We start from the raw sequence: 20606 nt of genomic DNA, 5'->3' as shown, positions 1-20606 counted from the left end.
CAGTCCTTCTTTACCACCTTTGGGATATCTGTGTTAAAAACATCCATTTTTGCTCAGTGGTTCCTCCTGCTGCAGGTGTCCTGCTAAGCACTTACTCTCCATTATTTGGATTCATTCCTCATCATGATCCTCTGAGTTAGTACTGGTACTGTACTACCTCAGTTTCACAGATGAGAAAATGGAGGCCAGAGAGAAGGTATCTTGCCTGAGGCATGTCGACCCACGGCCACGACAGAGTCCCCAGCTGTGTGCTAGATTACTCTGATGTGATGGCCCGAGATACATGACAGGTGAAACTCAAAGCTATTTGTGTGTTGTAAAATATTTTTTTCTACGTTTCTTCTTCCACTTCTATTTTAGAATGCTTTCAGATTCCACCCCCCACTCCCCACCTTTGTAAGGTTTTATCGGAATAAGGGTTTTAAAGTTCTCCACAGCACTACCTGGGCTCAGGAAAGTTGCAGCAGCATTGGAATAACTCCAAGGCTTCTGGGGTTTGCAAGGGAATTGCGCGAGGCAATAGCAGCTGCCTGCAGGAATTAAGTAAGCCTGGCAGTAGCATTCAGTTGTTGTTTTTTTTTTCCCTATTCTTTTCTCACCTTCTCTCATTAGCTTTCCGTCAGGAATAGGGAGGTGGTGTGCCCAGCAACAGACTGAAATAAACAGAAGGAGAGCGCGAGAGAATGGCAATCAGTTGATTCTAAGCAGCATCTCCTGAAAACCACATACCAGATCTGTGGTTCTTCGATTTGGCAAAGGCCTCGAGGACAGAGGCTGTACGGCCTCTGTACACTTGCTCCAAGACCCACAGGCAGCACTGGGTCTAATTTCAACATCTGTGAAAATCTCCCCTATCAACTGGCACCAAAGAAGCAGGTATCCTGGGGGTAGGCTTTACCACTCTAAAGGCACTAGCAATTGGGCAGTGAGATTGGGCCTCCCCCTAGGACCTGTGGACTACTTTCTGCAAGGAAACTGATCTTGATGTGGTACCCTGGGGTCTAGAAAGTGAACCACTTCTGAAAAACTGAAATTATGCTGAGAGAGTACTTTATTCCCCCGAGGAATTACATCCAGTAATAATAATGGTCCTCAGTATTCATAATATTGCTTTTCATCTAATAAGCACTTGAGAACATTAATTAGAAACTCAATGGAATTCCTCAAGACTGGTGGTGGGAAACCCTTCCTGCCTGGAGGTGGGCTCTCAGTCTTAACGTGGAGCTTCTGGCAGCCCAGGGTAAAGGCAGAGGTCCTCCTTTTCCAGCCCCAAGCGGTGAGGACTTTATTGTGCGTGAAGGCAAAAGGGAAGTAAGCTCATATTAACATCACAAAACATAACAAAATGCCTCGAAAACCCCTTATGTAATGCAAAGTACCGGAAAGGTAAATGGCTTTATCAACCATGAACTCCTCCGCAAAGCGAATGTGACAAAAATTCTTCTTGCTTTTCCGAATGGCTGTAATATCACCACACTGCTCAAAGACTTCTTGAATAATTTCCTCAGTAGCGTTTTCTGGTAATCCTCCGACAAACACGGTCTTACACCCAGGAGGTCGTTCTCTCGTGGAAGGAGGCGGAAGATCTAATAATCACAACAGAAACAGAGGGGCGTGCTCTTTATTTCTTTGCGCGCTTCCTGGTTCATCTGGCAAAAGGGAAACTCGGCAGAGCAATGTTCTCAACCAAGAGTCCTGATGAATGTCTACTCCGACTTAACACTGATAGTGGCCTGCCCTATTCTTACCTCCTCTCCCCTCTTCCTCCCAACCTTTACTTTCTGGGGTCCTTTCTACACGGGGTAGCTAAGCTTGTCCCAGAACAGAGATAAATGCCAATGTTACAATAATTTCATTTCCCCTTCATAATACAGAAGCCCAGAAAATGGTGGCGGGGGGGGGGGGGGGGGGGGGTAGTTCACAAGGTACAAAGCATGATTAGATGACAACATGATGGGGAATTTGGGCTTATTATCTGCTTTGTCTTGCTGTGGATAATGGATAACGGATAAGCAAGACAGAGAATAGTACCTGCAAGCATGCTTAGTCCTTGCTGGGCTAGGGGAACACCAGGACTGAAAACAACACTTTTTTTTAAAAATTCACATTTAAATGAGCTAACGATTACATTTGGGGGAGGCTGTAGGAAAAGATAAAACGTACACTGTCACAACATTTTACCTAGTTTATATGTAGATTACTAAAGCAATCTCCTGAAAAGTCCACTTCGAAAAGGCAACACTGATTAATATGAATAAAAAAAAAAATTCTCGCTATTTAAGCCCATAAACTTAGTATCTGAGACTAAATTAAAAAAAAAAATTCTGACTCATTTATTTCATCAAATGTAGGTTTCCTTCAAGCAAATGCCATTTGGCCCAGAAACTCTGAGATGCGGCCTTCCCCCAAAATTGCTAACTGCCAAATTAATTCAATTTTCCATCTAGCAAAGCATATTTCAGAATTTTTCTCCCACATTTGTGAAGATGGATAGAAACGCTCATATATTTCACACTATGTTCTGCGGCAAATGCTAGACTTTGTTGCATGCAAAAAGATTCTTAATGCTGGGTCTGTATCTCCACATCACATACACTAGCTTCATGGTGTCTGTTCAGCTCCTGGATAGAACCCATGGACACAGCCCCATCCATTTGTGTGAATCTAGAGACAAAAGCCTCATGTCAAATGGATCCCCACTTGGTGCATCCATGGGGAAGAATTCTGAGTCACATCTGAAAGTGCACGCAATGCTACATTACAAAAAAAAAAAAAAAAGGAAAACTTAAATCTTAAATGGAGGAGCAGATTATTTGTTGCAGGTATCACTTACTTGGATTTTGAGGGAAAAGAGTACAACTTTTGCAGTGGATTATTTCTTTGACGACAGCCACTTCTGTTGGGGGTGGGGGTGGCACCAGCCCCAGGCCTGGAATCATTGGGTTAATGGGCGTAATCCCAGTCATCATGTTGAGGCCTGGATCAAAGCCTGGGACACAGATTGAGTCTGTAAAGTACACAAGATAACATTTTGGCTGGAGGGTCTTAAATCAATTTTCATTGTTATTTTTGCTGTTTTCCTGCAAAGATTATTTGACTTTACACTTTCTATTTTTGTTGTTGTTGTTGTTGTTAGGAATTTCAACTAGCATAGGATGCAGCCTTGTAGAGAGCTATTCCAGAAAGGTAAAGAGAAAATAAAAGATGAACTTGAAACTACATGAAAAGGAAATTATGTCACTTAAAACATTAACATGGCAGAACAGAATACAGCATATTAAAGTGGAAAACCTTGCACCATAAAGCTTTGCTATTGTCGCGAATGTGATTTTCTGTGTCTTAACATCGGCGTATTGTTTATACTTGCTGCCTTATGACCCAGAATGTGGGAAGAATGTCATTTAACATTGAAGTGCCCTGTGAATCTAATTGTCAGTCTGGTTTTCTCAAAAGAGCCTTCTTATCCAAGTGACCTAGATTTAGAAAAGTCCAATTTATATGTGCATACTTTATAATGATGCATTCAGGTCCAACCTAACCTATTTCCCCCAGGAAATAAAAAACAAAGAGTTATTACTATGGCTGGGTTAAGTACACATAGGCACAGAATTAGCTGTATATGCTTCTGCATTCCATTGGATGATCACACTTTCTTCCTATAATTCAGTCAACAAATAAATAATGGACCAACCCTCCTGAAATCTTTATACCCTGTTATTAAAAAAAAAAAATTACACTCTGTATAAAAAAACATAAGGGGGCCGAAAGAATGGGTTTTCCAATATAAGCAATGAATTGTTTTTTTTTTTTTTTTTTAAGCATGGTAATGAAACAAGTAATTTCAATGGTCATATGCAGGGATTTTCTTTTCCTAAAGAAGTCAGATTGATTTACAAGCAGGGGTTGTTAGAATACTGCTAAGGGATCCGTCTCTGAAGAGCACTTCTGTTTGCAGAAAGCAGGCACTCTCACTGGTGCTGTGATGATGCTCAGGGAGACACACAGGAGCACAGATGCCACCAGAAGCCACGGTGACCCTCCGCGACTCCTCGGCAATGAACTCCCTTTTCTTTTCCTACTGTCCTATGTTTTCTCTTTCTTCTTCCTGGATCATTCCCATTCCACCCTCTTGGCTCTCAGGGACAGCCTCGGCCTCAGCCCAGGCGTGGTCTCACTCTGCTCACCTGTGCTGAAAGGTAGGCGATACCCAGAGGCAGATGAAGTGACAGGGACACGCTCTGTTTATGAAGACACTCCAGAGCATACAAAGCACCGGCAAACACTCTTACATTCGGGGAAAAGGCTTTTGATAGCTTTCCCCTATACCCTGGATATTTCTGCTCTTCCTCTGGGTCGAACAGAATAAGCAGGGTGCTCCTGATTTCTTAACCCCAAGAGGACTGCTGTCCCATTTCTTAGGAAATCCATCTAACTTGAGAGTGCACCAGCATGACTTTAATAAAATGAGGTTGGTTTGGTTTTTTTTCAACGTTGGTTTTGTTAAAAAACAAACAAGCAAAAACCACATAAACATAAATGCCAAATAAGCATTCTAGTTCAAAGGCGTCACCTTGACATTCTTGGTATTTCCTCTGTAATTATGGTTCTCAGTTTCTTTGTCTGTAACATGGGACTGTTAGGCTGAATAATCTCTTGGAGCACTAGTGTTCCAGATTCTGTGCTGACATTGCTCAAAACAAGTGAGACAGAAAAGACATAAAGCTTGGGAAGTGACAGAGAAGATTCACCCTTGGAATTTAAAAAGTTTCACAGGTCTTATTCTCATTTTATAGATGAAGAAACTGAGGCATAAAGCAGTTGCATGGAATCCCCAGCATCACAAAGCGGACACATGGGCAGAGTCGGCTCCGTGCCCCGGGTCTTGGTCTCGGTCTCTGTCTCTGGCTCCTTATGTAAACAAGACTCTTGTGACTACCTTAACGTCTCCATATAGAATGACCTGACTTGATGATTCACCTGATACATGTCACTTCTAAAAATTTACTCTGATCCAGCTGCCAGGTCTAAAGGGGGAAGTTCCAGAACAGAAGGGCTTTCAGTGTCAGCATCACTGAAACAACAGATTGGCTTTCAAGGTGAATATATTAGAAATTGAAATATTGGCAGGCTCATGCCTTTATTTAATCTCATTCCGTGCACAGGATTCGTCTGTTCCTTTCCTGGCCTGGCCCTCACTGTTGTTTGCCAACACAGGGTGATTTAAGGCTGAAACCGCTCAGGACAGAGAACCCTGTGAATTACAATAACCAGATGTTGCCCACAAATGAGATGAGAAGCCCAGCGCTTGCATCCTCTTTTAGTTGTAACAGACTTCTGTTTCCTTTCGGAAGGCCAAATAAACACATCTCTAGAAATGGGGACAAAAGACACTACTCTTGAGCGAAATATTTTAATATAGAGCAAGAGTTACTTTGCTTTTTACGAAAACATCAGTATGAAGAGACTCTGAGGTTTAATGAAATCTGCATGGTGAGTGCAGTAGCTTGAAAAGAGCTTAGAAGGAATTAACACTTAAATTATGTTGGACCTCAAAGGATCTGAGATTCAGTATTTGAGAGGAGGAAGTAGGGAAGCATTAGACTTTTTTTTTTTTTTTAATAAGAACCCATTACTTTTTAACAATATATGAACAGATGGAAATTGTTTTCTCAAACAGCACAGGAACCTATTATGTACTAACTCATTAAAGCAAATGCACACTTTTTGGGAGTCTGAGAAAGACACAGGCACAGGAAGACAAAGGTGAGGAGAGAATGCAAGCTCTAAGAGTCAGTTCCTTGTCTTGCTTAGAAAAGCTGCCCCTGTGAACTTCAGAGATAATGAGTTACAATTCCACTCAGAGAAAGGAGGAAGAAGGTTTAAATTGCAGCAAGAAAGAATCCAATTAAGTATAGAGTAGAACTTTCTTTCAGAAATTGTACTTAAATAAGAGGAAGGGTTATTTATTTCCAAGACCAGAGCCCTGTCCAGATTTCCCCTTGTGCTGCAGACAGCGAGCACACAGGAGCCAAGGCCAAGGCTCAGAAAGTATTTCTTTCTCATTGTCTTTTCCCAACTGGACAAGACAAAACCAGAAAAAAAAAAAAATCTGCTTCCTGATTCATATATAGTGCAGTGTTTCTTCAATTAGATGAGCAGGTGGCAGAGGGCAGGTTCGGGTTTGAGTTCAGGGTATTAAGAGGCATGGCAGTATCCTTCTTTTGATCATTCATGTGGCATTTCCTGGGCACGTACTATTGCTGAGATATGGGGTCAGGACTGTAACATGGTCCTTGCTTGGGGAAATCACCGGGTTTAAGGAGAACATGAAGGATGGGCACCAAACTTAGCAGAAGACTTGAGAAGTGTAAACCAAGACTCACGGAGTGGCCCAGGAAGGGATGGGCCGGAGACAGCCTGATAAGCTTGGGGGATGCCAACCTGCTGTCCATGCTCCAGCATAGCGAGCGAGCGACACTGTGACCCATGTCCTGAGGGGCTGCGGGAGTCAGATTAGAGAAGAAGGGATCTTCGTGCTCAAGCTAGTGCATTCTGGTTTTATTCTCACTGGGACAGCAGCCAGCCAAGGTCAGATGTGCCCTCTGCCGGGCAGAGGCCCCTTCCTGATGTGCTGTACCCCATTGGTCCACTGCCCCGAGCAGCGGCTGGCCCCATTCTGCCCTTTCCAACATCAATGCCTCCCTGAAGTCTAATTATTTGCAATGAGAACTTGATCCCCCTTGGAAGAAAGGCAATAGAGGCCTGTCTTGGTCAAGTCTGGGCCTAATTAGGGTAGGTGTGGGCATGGTTGCTGGGCTGGGTTGAGGTTAGGGGGATAGAGGTACAATGTCAGCGCCAGGAACAAGTGTGGCCCAGCAGGCAGAGTACCATGTTCCAAGAGAATATTATTCCAAGAGAATAATAAGAGAAATGAGGCAGCAATCAGGCCAAAGGTTAGCAGTAGCTCTAGTCCCAGGCAGAGATCCTTAGCAGCAGACAAAACACAAGTGCGGGCAGGCCAGCTTCGCCAGGGAACTCTGTTGGCAGGTCATCGGGGCTGAACCACCCTGATCCAGGTTCTAACTCAGTCCAGGGCCCCCTTCCTTGTACCTGAGGCCCAGGTGGGACCTCGAGTCCAGAGAGATGCAAGGCTTGGGGGGGCCAGGGCAGAGCGACAGGCTGGAGGGGCTCTGAGAAACATGTAGATGCTCCTCTCCTTTCTCCAGAGGACTTACTGCCTCAGAATATGATCCATTATCATTGGGCAGAGAAGCTACGTGGTGATATGTGGGCTCATTCTGTTCATTGCAACTGACAGCCTTAGACTTCTGTAATGTTGGTTAAATTCACAGACTATTAAAGCAAATGCTTTTTTCTCACTCCATGTACTCCTTTTCTCTAATATTCTCAAAAATCGTTTCACGATCAAAAAGTCAAAAAAGGAAAGCAGATTCTAAAAAAGGTGAACTTGAACTAAAAGGATCTGGGCAACAGCTGAGGGACCCTAAGGCTGACCGATCCCTCAACCTCTCTGGGCTTCAGGTAAACATGAGCATGAACCCAGACATACTACGTCCACAGAATGGGAGCCTCAGAGAGCACCGTCTGTGCGAAGGCAGCGTATCAACGTGTCAGGTGCCCAAATCCGCAATCAAATGTACCTGGGACCATGTCCTGGATCTCCTACACACTGGCTGTGTGACCTCAGGACCTTGAATCTTCCTAAGCCTCATTTATAGTATCTTCAAAACGTGGATCATCATATTTAAATTTTAATATTCTTGTGAGGATTAAATGAGATTTTAAAAAAATATGAAGTGTTGAATGTAATGTTTGGCACATGGTGAATACGCAAAAAATGGTAGAATTTATGTGCAGTGTGAATACGTATTTCATGTATAATAATATTTATGTAACCTTATATAAATATGTTATTCATATTGTAGACACAGAAAGGATGACGAAGACGATGACGAAGTATTTCTTTTGACAAACGTTCGAGTGCCTACTAGGTGTTGGATGTTCCGCTAGGTACTTCGCCTGCAAAGATGTTATGTGAGTCGCTCCTACAATGAAGGGACAGTCTGATGAAAAAACTCCTGTGCAGAAAATGACAATACAGTATGACAACTGTTGTGAGACATTTAAACGGGAGATGCTAAGCACAGAGAAGGGGAGCACGGAAAGCAGTCTGGGATACAGGCGTGATGGTTTCTGTCGTATCTCTCTGAACAGAGAGGCTGAAGTCATGACCCCCCCGGTACCTGTGATGTAACTTTATTGAGAAAGAGGGGACTGCGGATGTAACCAAGGGAAGACAATGTTACAGCCAATGAGGGTGGGCTCTGTCTGATAGGACAGGTGTCCTCATCAGCAGGGCAGGGAAGAGACACAGGGTGCAGAGAGACCGCCACGTGACAACGGATTCAGTTATGTAGCTGCAAGCCAAGATACCAAGAATTGCTAACAAAAACCAGAAATGGAGGTAAAGGCATATGACAGATTCTTCCCTGGTTCCTTCCCAGAGAGAAGATGGCCCTGCCAACACCTTGCTTTCTGATGCTTGTCTCCAGAGCTGAGAGGATAACATTTCTGTTTGAAGCTGTTGCAGGGTTTGTGGTACTATGTTAAGGCAATTCCAGAACCTAATACAGGGGGACAGGGTCACTATAGGAATGCTGGAGGGGGTGACAGCTGACCTGAGTCTTATAAAGGATGACTTCTATGAGTGTGTAGAGAAGATGTTCTTGGGGCGCTTGGGTGGCACATTTGCTTAAGCGTCTGACTCTTAGTTTCGGCTCAGATCATGATCTCAGAGTCATGGGATCAAACACCACGTCTGGCTCTGTGCTCAGCATGGAGTCTGCTTGAGATTCTCTCTCTCCCTCTCCCTTTGCCCCTCTCCCGCTTGTGCTTCTCTCTCAAATAAATAAATAAATCTTAAAAAAAAGTTATTCTCAAAATATACTTATTAGGATCATAAATACAAAAGATATTTCTAAATGTTCTCTTGGAAAAAATGTTCAAAACCAGTTCCCTGGAGGGAGGATAGCTTTTACATTTTCCCTCTGTGAAAAAACCCGACCTTGAAGATGGCTACATATTTATCAAGAACAAATCAACTCTACAGATTATAAGTTAACGTTACAGTGTACTTTATGAGGTAAGTGAATGCCTACAAGCAGAATCAAGGAAAGTTAACATTGATGATGCTTTTGTGATCTTTCCAAAGAGATCCAAAAGTGGTGAGGTATGTTTTCTATTTGAATGCAAGATATATACCCAAGGTGAGCTCCTGGAGCCTGACTGTGCTCATGCTGTAAACAAAGACCTCATTCAATAAATAAAACCCTCTGTCTCCTTTGACTGGGGATATAATGCTGGCGGGACGGAGGAATGCAGCCATCAACAGGTATTTTAAGTGCTGTTGACTTGAGCGGGGAGATTTGTGTCCATGTTTGAAACTATGACACGGCACCCAGTGAAGAGAATTTCCACACTTCTCACCAAAATTGCTGCAGAGAGCAATGACTGCGGAAAGAAGTCTGTCAGATCTTTCCAGCCACCTGTGCATGGAGCGTGCACTTGAAAACCAAATATAATTGGAGTGAGCAGGAAGTAAAAGCCCATCAGAGGTCCTGTGAAATTCCCTCGCACTGCGGGCTGGGCGATTTGAATTTGACGCCAGCACTCGGTACAGAGGCCTGAACTGTCACACTCAAAGTAAGCCGCTCTGTTTTCTGAGCCTGTGGAAACACACACTCTTCAGACACAATGGGTCTCACAGCTGAGGCATAAAGACCATGCTGGCACACGCTAGGCAGGTGTGGAGGGGCTCACTTTGACAAGGAAGGAAAGGATGCCAGGCCTCACCACAGACCGTGAAGTTTCAAAGCTGAAAGAGACTTTGAGTATTTCCTAGTCTGACCTTCTTGATTGAGCGACGAAAAAATGGAGGCTTCGCAAGGTTAAGTGACTTGCCCAAAGTGACACAGCTGGTTAAGAGTAGAGCTGAAATCAGGATCAGGGGTCCTGCTTGCTTCACCACTGTGCGTTTGAGTTCCCCACATCTCCCATCCTGCCTTCCCTAAGACACATCTAATGACAGATTATTTGCTACTTCCTAAGACAGTCCGTTCCCTTTTCTAACGGGTTCACAGTGAGACATTTACCTCTCTTATATTGCCTCAGGACCTGAAATCCTGTACTAAACCCATTGTCCTGATTCTGCTCTCCTGGGCTATTGTCAGAAGTCTGCTTCTCTGTCCTGGTGCTACTGGTCAGTCCCACGGAGAAGGCTCCAGGAACGCCTGCGTCTTCTCCAGCTCAGCTTCAGTGACCCTGCTTCCCTCAGCCCTTCCACAAGGGACTTCCTCTAAAACCCACCTTTTCTGCAGTCTAGGGGAAGCTCCAGAAATAGGCCCTATAGAATGTGACCTATGGGATTAGCAGTGTTTTTGACCTTTCTTGATTCTGAGCTCTATCTTTGTGGCTGACCTGGTACATTATGATTAAAAAAACAGTGGCCACACTCAAATGCTTGCTTTGGGCCAGGCCTGCACTGAAAGTGTCACATCAGCTCATGAGTGAGTCTTTCTGGCAGTCTCATCGTGGAGTTGACACGTGTCAAATGACCTCCTTCAACTAAAACATGTATGTCTGTCTCTGCAGGGTGCTGTCATACAGCTTTGTGGTTGAAGTTTTAAAACTAAATAAAAGGGTTTGCATTCTCCGTTGGGTTTTCCAAATCTTTTTTCTTAGGATCTCCTTCCATCTTGAGTTTTCCCCACCTGGCCCTCAGTATCTATATAATGGCAAGACAACTCTTTCTTAAAGTTCCTACCCCTTCTGATTTCTCCTTACAGGTCAGACTCAGCCACAGAAGAAAAGAAAACCCTCTTAGACAAATCTATATAGACTCTTTCCCCCTAACATTTACTTCTCCTAAACTCTTGTTGCTTTCTTGTTCTGAGGGACAGAGCCAAATTCTCACTGCACAGGGGAGGAAGGGGGTCACCCTGAATTCCTTGGGTTGGAAGCTCATGCTGAGTAATTTGCTCTGCTCTGTGGCCTGCTGGTACCCTTATGCTTGTGTCTGTGTGCATCTGAATGCCCTCCATAGCAAACCGCTGAGTGCCCAGGTCATCTGCCCTATGCCCGGACAGAGTAACTTGAGGGCTTGCCTATTTTCTTTTAATGGCGCTTCCCCTTTCTCAGTTCCTAGTTTAAAAACCTCCATAGGCAACTTCATCCAGTCACATGCCAAAACCTTCAGACAGAGCTACCTTTGAAAAACCTCTCTACATCATTGCATTGGTACCCACTGCTATGTGGGTTCTTATTAGCTCTCATCTGGAGGATTCCAAAAACCGCTTTGTATGCCCAGAGGCCGTGGCTTCTTTATCTCCTCCCCCCCACCTCCCCACCCCGGTGCCCTTCTTACACCCCTGAACCTTGGATCAACCAGCTGTGCCCACAGGAGACCCACGAGAACAGGCCCTAATTGGGGCCTCTAAATTACGTCTTTCAAACTTCTTTTCACATCCCCATCTCATTAGCCGATGATTAATTTTCTCTCTATACCATGTTATGTGACTTTGTCCAGCAGGATTGTTGCATAATGATAGAACAAAGAGGACTGAATACGCTGTTGGTGTTCTCTGCTTTGAACCTACTGACAGCCTTATGGCACGGGGCAGAACACAGCGGCAAAACACGGCGGAATCGTGGAAAATGGTTTTGAATATTCAGTTAAACATGTAAGAAGCAACTATAATTCTTAGGTATCTATCCATTGATCTTTTTAAGGATGGGGACCCTCTGAATATATATTAAAGTCTAACTGATTTATGTCAACACGTTTCTTTCTGGCATTCAATGCCTCCTCGCTCTGCAGAGCTGTTCGTCTCTGAAGTCAGGCTGATAGCCTGGTGTCATATTGATGGAAAGCCCACTGCGGTCTGTGGCCGGGACAACAGAGGTGGTATTCATAGCGTGTGAATTTCTACACAGGGATCTTCCCTTGGAAACCTGCATCTTCCCAAGATAATAATGCCAGGGCTAACCTTTTGATTTTATTTACCCACCTTAGTTTTAGTTTACAAAGGCATTGGGGAGATAGGGAACATCTCATAAATTTAAACAAGAACAAAGGAAAAACTTATTCAATATGTAGCTTCAAAGAAAACATTCATATCACATTATTTTAAACAATTTATGTAAGTTTCAATTTAAACTTACTGCTTGAAGGGGCTGAAGCAACACAGAGTTTGTCTCTTTAAATAAGATCAGCATATAGCCCTGGGCTGGGGGAGAAAATAGAGCCTCTTTCAAAAGCAAACACATCATGAGCGCTCCTAAAGGAAACTTCGGGTCATGTGTTGTTTTAAAATCACAGACTGATCCAATATTAATTTAATTTTTCTACTTGACTGTGTGGGCAAGGACAACCGGCTGGGAAGAAACAAGAGTCGAAGATGGAAAGAAAAGAGACATCCAAGGGAGAGGCAGCAAGAGGGAGAGGGGAAACCTGAGTACTGGGCTCAAGGACAGGATTTCTCTGCGGCTCAGTGTCCCAACCTCCTTAGGCCTTGGGCCTGAATCTGCGGAAAGAGTTTTAAAAATATATTTATGTTGATAGACTTGTTGTGAGGATTAAGTGAGTTAAAGCATATAAAGGGCTTAAAAGAGTGCCCGGTGGAGGAAGCACTCAGTGCATATTAGCTGTCGTTTGAACCAGGAAGATTATATTTGTGTGCACACCTGTATGTGTGTGCTACTCAGTGTACATGGTTCTACGTCACCGTGGTGTCATTCCTCTTTAAAAAAAGGCATATCTCAATTTTCTGTTGTCTTCTAAATTAATGTTTTCTTACCTATTCTGACTTCAAGAAGTAATTCTTTGGGTGGAAACCAGGAAGGTCTTCTAGAAAAATAACTAACGAGGAAGTGCCATATAGTTTTGCCACAGGAGGAATTTCTCCAACAGAGAAATGTATTGGGGGGGGGGCAAGCAAAAAACCCCTGTCTATCCCCAAGGGCCCAAGATGTTTTCCAGTGCCTGGAAATGAGAATTACAGAGTTCAGAGCTGTTTGCTATTTCCTCCCTGCTTTTTTCTGCCAAGAAGATTAGGTTTTATACCCAAATTCACCAGGTGGACTCACTCAAGTTTGGCTATCCGCTTTCCCCATAAACCTAGTTTTTCCGCTGAAATCCTATTGTGTTAATTTCAGTGAATAGGTCTATGTTATTAAGCTTCTTTACACACATGCACACCTTTCTAATAAATTAAAGTCGAGCAACACCAGATTTCAAAAATACTTTCTTACATCTGAGACCCTGTTCAGATTTAGTTACTTGTATGTTGATAAGCATTTTAATTTAGAAAGCATCAAGGCCACGTCCTCCTCTCCGATAGCCTGTCATTTCGGGCAAAACCCTGAGTAATGCCAGTAGATAATTTTTCAGAGAAGTAAATGAAGGTGGAATGGTTCAAGTATCAAATTCAGCCTCTTGGGTTGAGTGCAGCTAATGTGGAGAAGCGTTTCTCGGGGTTTGGAGCAACAGTGTGTCTTTCCCTACAGGGCTGACCCCTGGACATGAAAAACTCAAGAGAAAAACATGCCCCAAACAGTGGGTTATTTCTCGCATGAAAAGCATACCCCAAACAGTGGTTTGTTTTTGTTTTTGTTTTCCTGGAGAGTGCAAGGTTAGAAACAGAAATTATTACCCAGATTTTCATTTAAAATTCATCATTTCCATCCATTTGTCAATTCAAAGAACGTTTTTGTTCCTCATTCAGGGATCTACATCTCCTTCTTGTTTCCAGAGGTGTCCAGTTTTGAACTGTTACCTTTATGCAATGTTATATTTTCAAAATCCCTTTTCAATCTTTCAATAAGCTAGTTTTCATCACATCTCTCCAAGGCCCCTTTACCCGCACACCACTGGCTTCGCTCATGAACGAGGAAGTAGAGGTTGGGGAGACAAGAGACATCTGATGGCAGCATCCCTGGATCTGGAGGAGAAGCAAACTGTGGTCCCCACTGTCCTGGCTGTGATGAAAGCCCACCTGCCTGTGCTTTGCAGGCCCACACGGCACACGGAGAAACCAGGATGCACCCTATCTGGGCCTTCATCCCATCCTCCCAAGGCTCCTCACCTTCCATGTAAGGCTAAAACCTTCCACACTCACTTCGCATTGTTATTACGGATGCCCAGTTATGTGATGGGCATTTATATGCCAGCAGTTTACAAACAAGGAAATCAATCAATACACAAATGTAAATTATAGGTAGGATTTTTCCTACTGCAAAGGTCTCCGGGGCTCCCCAATGGCACTAAGTGCTAATTTTGTGCAGAAAGAGAATTCAATAGATTATTCTGTATATTTCTGTGCTTTGGAGTATACACAAACCTGCCAGGAGGGAGGAGAAGGAAGAGAGGGAGGAGAAGAGTAAGCAAGAATGTGTGTGTGTGTGTGTGTGTGTGTGTGTGTGTGTGTGCATGTGTGCGGTGTACCCTTGTTCTTCTCATGGAACTCACATTCACCTTAGAACTACGCATTCTCCGTGTCAGGGTCATCTACTAAGTTTTATAGCTGAAAAAACTGAGGAGCTGAGTGGCATACTGCCCTAGGTCCCTCTGATATTTGCTCATTCCCCACTACTAATCATCTACAAGCTTCCTAAGCCATGCTCTAGATGCAGGGAACACGCGGCCAAGTCGGGGTCTCTGGCCCAAGGTGCACAGTGCACGCTGACGCAGACATGTGGGCACGTAGCTGCATTGGAGAGTGGCAGCAAAATTCGGGAGGCATACTCGGCACCTGTGCCATCAGTCCGAAAAGAGCCTGCCACACTCTGAATTACAAGTGGCCCTCCTCACTGAAAGTATCTCTCAAGCTTAGCCGCTGGGTCCTCAGATCCAAGCACAGAGCACTTTGTAAATACACAGCCAAGTCAGAGACCAGCCGTCCCTCAGGACTCGGTCCACACTTTCAAAGAAGTCATTTTTACTGCATTTATCAAATGACGTTTTGAGGGCAGAGGCCTGTCGGGTGTTTTACTTCTCTTCCTTTGGCTATATCATTATATATTTTTCTCCTCTTCTTACTACTGAGGGCATTCTGGATCACCAGGCTTTCTTCAGGCTGTGTTTACATCAAAAGTGCCGGTGGTGTGGAGGTTACAAGGTATGGATTTGTCAGGGACTAAGTCTAAGGCCCAACTTAGAGACTGGGGGACTTCCATTTGCCAGAAACGCCAGAATGGAAATGTTAGCTTGGGCATTCACATCCTTAGTCAATTATTGTTACTATTATTTTTTTACTATAACAAGGACAGATCATTACATTTTCTTCTCAAATACATTTAGAAAGTCAGTCAAGAGAATCTGAAAATCTTATCACAGTTAACTTTCTTCCATCACAGAGTGATGGGACAGAGGCATGAGAGATGTGAATAATTTCAAGCATAAAGTGTTTGTTGAACAAACAGAGCCAAGTTTAAATAAAATAAAATCGAATAAACTGGCAGGATGTATCAAGTGTATATCAGGAGGATTTATCCCAGGGCCTTTTCTGCTCAATATCTTTATTCTGTGTTTTGGACAAAGAACTCTATGACATGTTCATCAAATACTGTCAGTCACCACCAGGCACGTGTGCTCAGGTGTGCCACAGTGACTGGGAACACAAAAAGGTTGAAGGCAAATGTTTGAGCTTTGTGTTGCCAGAGAGACAGAAACCTTCAGTGACAATGAAAGTGACAAACAAAAAAATACCCTCATTTGTTGAAAAATACCCTAAAATGAAATGAAAGGGCAGACAGTATGTGTTGAGCTCATGCCCGACACGTTCATAGTGGATTATGAAGAGAAAGTCCTACGTGTAGGAGGCAAATCCTAATCCTTGAGGAGGAGGTCAGAGAAATCCAGTCCTACAAAGTGTCCTTCACACTGCCCCCCTTTGCCACCATTTGTCAAGGGACTATGGCAGGACAGCTCTGAATTGTCGTCCCTTAAGGAGCAGAGAGGTATGAGTTGGGAGGAGGCATGTCAGACTCCTGCTACACACTTCTGAATTCAGGTGCCTGTCGCCCTGCCTTACCCCTCTCCACACCCGGCCGGGGCTGGCGTGCCTTGCATGGGCCTCTCCTGTGGTGGTGGGTACCAGCTCCCAGGGACCCACTTCACACCAGCCTGACCGGGAGGCTTGTTTCGCTGTCGTGATCAAAACACCTAATCACCCTTCCCTGGTGCCTCACAGTGGAGTCTTTGGGCTCCCCTTCCCCACAGGAGGGGCTTAGGGGGATGGTCCTTTCTTTCTCCCAGGTGGGTTGCCCTCTGAGTAAAACTCTGCTGTTGGCAGAGCACTGAGGAATCCAAATGGATCATGGAGAAAGGTCTGGGAAGGGGAAGGGTTCTCATTACAACTGCGTATATTAGGTGTCAGGCAGGATGCCAGGAACCTTCACATACATCCCCCCCACTTTATCTCCACCACAGTGCAGGGAAAACGAAGGAATGGAGGAAATTTAAGTCCAGGGGTCAGCTAGAAATGTTAGAGTCCAAACTCAAACCCAGGTGGGTCTTACCGCAAAAGTCTTTCTGTCTCACCAGGACTGTCTGTGACAAACTACTGAGCTGGATGGATTCTGGGTCTCATCACTACACAGGACTGACCTTCAGCTGGTAAACACATGTCCAGTTAATGCCGACATCTATCTGTTCTGTTTGGTCAGTGCCCAAACCCCAACTTGTTAAATATTTGGGCATCACTGTTGCCCTTATCAAAATGAAATATGTGGCAAATAACAAATGTTTGACTTCTACTTCTGGCAAGGAAAAGAGTAACAGACACAGGATATACTCCCCCAACTGAACCAGCCAAAAACCTAGATAAAATATGAAATATAGTTTTCAGATATTGGATCTCGGGCAATATAAGACAATGATTCCTGAGGGAAGAGAAACAAACAAGGTGAGCCATAGGATTGCCCAGCCTGGAGACATCATTGCCAAAAGAGAATTTCCAGGCTACAGCCCAGGGAAGAGAAACCCTGGAGGAGCCTGGCAGTCTTCCTGATTAACATTATAGTTGGTAGTTTGAGATGGTTGAGGTCACTAGAATTTGCAGGGCAGAGCACTCAATAGAACCACACACACACATTCATGTGTACACATGTGCTCACACATGTCCACGCACACACACATGTCCACGACTCAGAGATGTAAGGCAGGAATATCTTGAATCTTCAGTTCTCAGCTGAGAACTAATCAGTGTATGCATGTGAGGAACTTGTGCAAGGCTAGGAGAAGAACGACCCATAGGGATTATAGGAATACTTCAGATAGATCACAAAAGCTAAGAAGAGATCATGTCCCTTTCAGCTGGAGTAGAAAAGTCACATAATTCATGAGGTATTGTGTAAAACACTCAGAATGGTACAGCTTCTGTAGTAGGACAAAATTAGCCCTCAATGCTGCTATGGTTTCTTATAACAAAACTCAAAAGCAAGCCTCAGAATGTTCAAACTCTGCCCAATAAACTTAAATCCATCCCATAATAAGCCTCAAGGATTTTATTTTAGGAATGCAAAAATATCCAGCACCTAACAAGGTGAAATTCACATATCTGGCAGCCACTGAAAAATGACCAGATCTGATAGGCTAATCCCTACATCTGTGACTATGTTATTACTTGGCAAAGGGGGATTAATCCTGAAGAGAGCATTAAGGCTGTTAATCAGCTGATGGTGAAATAAAGATAAAGAGACTCCCCTACTAGGAATCCTAATACAATCACTAGAGTCCTTAAAGGGGGAGGAGGAAGGCAAGAGAGAAAGAGTGATTTAATGTGAGAGCCATCGCTGGCTTTGAAGATGGAGGGGACCACAAGCCATAGGATGCAGGAAGCCTCTAGAGGTTAGAAAAGGCTGGGGCCCCTGGGTGGCTCAGCTGGTTAAGTGTTTGACTCTTGGTTTTGGCTCAGGTCATGATCTCATGGGTCATGAGATAGAACCCATACACTGGGATCCTCACTCCACGCGGAGCCTGCTTAAAGATTCTCTCTCTCCCTCGCGGCACCCCCCACCAATCACTCTCTCTCAAAAATCAATCAATCAATTTTAAAAAAAAAAGAAGTTAGAAAAGGCCAGGAAGCAAACAGGAATACAGAGCATGGAGACTCCAGAAAGGAATAAGACCCTGATGACATCTTGACTGAGACCAGTGAAGTTTTCTAACCTACAGTGCTGTAAGATAATAAAGTTGTTTTTAAGTCACCATGTTTGTTGTTACTAGTTACGGCAGCAGTAAAACAAACAAACAAACAAAACACCATGTGTACAATGAAGCAGGAAAAAGTGACCTGTAATAAGGGAAAAAAAAAATTCCATAGAAACAAAACGGAACATAACAAAACAAAAACATAAACGACACAGATGACAGAATTAGTAGACAAAGGTAGTGAGATGGTCATAACTCTGTTCCATATATTCAAGAATGTGGAATAAAGACTGAACATGTTAAAGAGATAGATGGAAGACTGAAACTGCACATCCAAAAATAAAGAGCTACACTGTGTGATGGAAATAAACTTCATGAAATTAATAGATTAGACATTAAATTAAAAAGTTAGGGATCATGTAGACACAGAAATAGAAAATGTCCAAAATGAAACAGAGGGATAAGAAATAAGAACAACAGCGAAAAAAGATCATAAAAAGAGCTAAGAAAACTACCAGCAGCCTAATATATTTGTGGTTAAGTTCTCTGAAGAAAGGAGATAGGGTCAGAAAAATATTTAAAGAAATGATGGCTGAGTCATCCAAAATTGGTAAAACTATTAACTCACAGATACAAAAGGCTTAAGAATATAAGACACAAGAAACATGAAGAGAAGTATACCAGGACATATCATAGTAAGTTACTTAAAACCAGTGATAAAGACAAGTTCTTAAAAGTATCCAGTGAAAAAAGCTGTATTATGTAAAGAGCAAAATGACAACAAATGAAAGCCGATTCCTTGTTGAAAACAAGGTAAGCCAAAAGACACCAGAGTGACACCTATAAAAAAACTGAAATTAAAAATATGGCAACCTAGAGTTTTATAACCAGTGAAAATGTCCAAATGTGGAAATGACATGAAGACTTTTTCAGACATAACTGAAAAAAAATTGATCACCAGCAGATCCACACTATAAGAAATATTAAAGGCAGCCCTTTAGGCAGAGAAACATGATATAAAGTGCAAATCTTAATCTTAATCTACACAAAGGAAGGAAGAACAGTAGGAATAGAAAGCATGTTGTTCAACATAAAAGACTTTTTGTTATTTATTTAAAAGATAATTGACAGAAAAAGCAAAAATACTAACAATGTATTTGGGGTTTATAACATATGTAGAAATAAAATATATGACAGCAGATAATGTAGGAGAAGAGGGGGGAATAAAATCATCCTGTTTATGGTTCTTATATTACACATAAAGTGGTAAAACCAACAAAAGAGATTAAATCAGAATCTTACAACGTAATTCAAAATAAGGCACAAAAATAGAAAAGATGGAATAAAGAACAGAATAGACAAAAAAATCAGTTAATAAGATTTATTTTAGCTGAATCATATAATCATAGTAAATGTAAGCAATACCCCAATTAAAAGGCAGGATTTATTAGATTAAGTTAAAAAAAAAAAAAGCCAACTATATGCTGCCTACAACAGACCCATTTATAAGTTTTCATTCCAAGGGGTGCCTGGGTGGCTCAGTGGGTTAAAGCCTCTGCCTTAGGCTCAGGTCATGATCCCAGAGTCCTGGGATCGAGTCCCGCATCTGGCTCTCTGCAGGGAACCTGCTTCCCCCTCTCTCTCTCTGCCTGCCTCTCTGCCTACTTGGATCTGTCTCTCTGTCAAATAAATAAATAAAATCTTAAAAAAAAAAAAAAGAATATAAGTTTTCATTCCAATAGCGTTAACATCCTGCAATTAGCGCTTTATTAGTTTCAGGTGTACAATATAGTAATTCAGCAATTCTAAGGCACCTGTGTGGCTCAGTTGGTTGGGTGACTGCCTTTGGCTCAAGTCATGATCCTGGAGTCCCAGAACTGAGTCCCACATCGGGCTCCCTGCTCAGCAAGGAGTCTGCTTCTCCCTCTGACCCTCCTCCCTCTCGTGCTCTCTCTCTCTCAAATAAATAAATAAAACCTTAAAAAATTTCAACAGTTCTATATATTACTCAGTGGTCATCAAGAGCCCCATCTCCTATTTCACCCATCCCCCTACCCACCTCCCCTCTGGTAACCATCTGTTTGTTCTCTGTAGTTAAGGATCTCTTTTTTGGTTCCTCCCTTTCTCTTTTTTTTCCTTTGTTCATTTGTTTTGTTTCTTAAATTCCACATATGAGTGAAATTATATGGCATTTGTCCTTCCCTGACTGACTTATTTCACCAAGGGAACATAACAATCCTAAACATTCAGGAACCGAATAAGACATCAAAATACATAAAGTAAAAACTGAAAGCCCAGGAAGGTAAAATAGACAAATCCACAATAACAGAGATTTCAATAACCCTTTCTCAATAATTGCTAGGACAAGTAAACAAAA

General features: G+C 43.0%; 1 protein-coding gene across 3 annotated transcripts in view; it reads right to left on the bottom strand.

The window, feature by feature from the left end:
• Positions 1–20606, bottom strand: part of ENOX1 (ecto-NOX disulfide-thiol exchanger 1) — a 581569-nt gene that overhangs the window by 168482 nt on the left and 392481 nt on the right. For all 3 annotated transcript variants that reach the window (XM_046028124.1, XM_046028126.1, XM_046028125.1), the window contains 2 exons: positions 2834–3007; positions 1380–1586 (listed from right to left, as the gene is read on the bottom strand). In XM_046028124.1, the coding sequence (XP_045884080.1) occupies positions 1380–1586; positions 2834–3007 (381 nt within the window). The remainder of the gene's footprint in view (positions 1–1379; positions 1587–2833; positions 3008–20606) is intronic.

Source organism: Meles meles, chromosome 14 (assembly GCF_922984935.1).
Source record: "Meles meles chromosome 14, mMelMel3.1 paternal haplotype, whole genome shotgun sequence".
In the NCBI taxonomy this organism is placed as follows: domain Eukaryota; kingdom Metazoa; phylum Chordata; class Mammalia; order Carnivora; family Mustelidae; genus Meles; species Meles meles.
The sequence above is the reverse complement of the archived record's forward strand: the minus strand, read 5'-3'. Positions and strand labels throughout refer to the sequence as shown.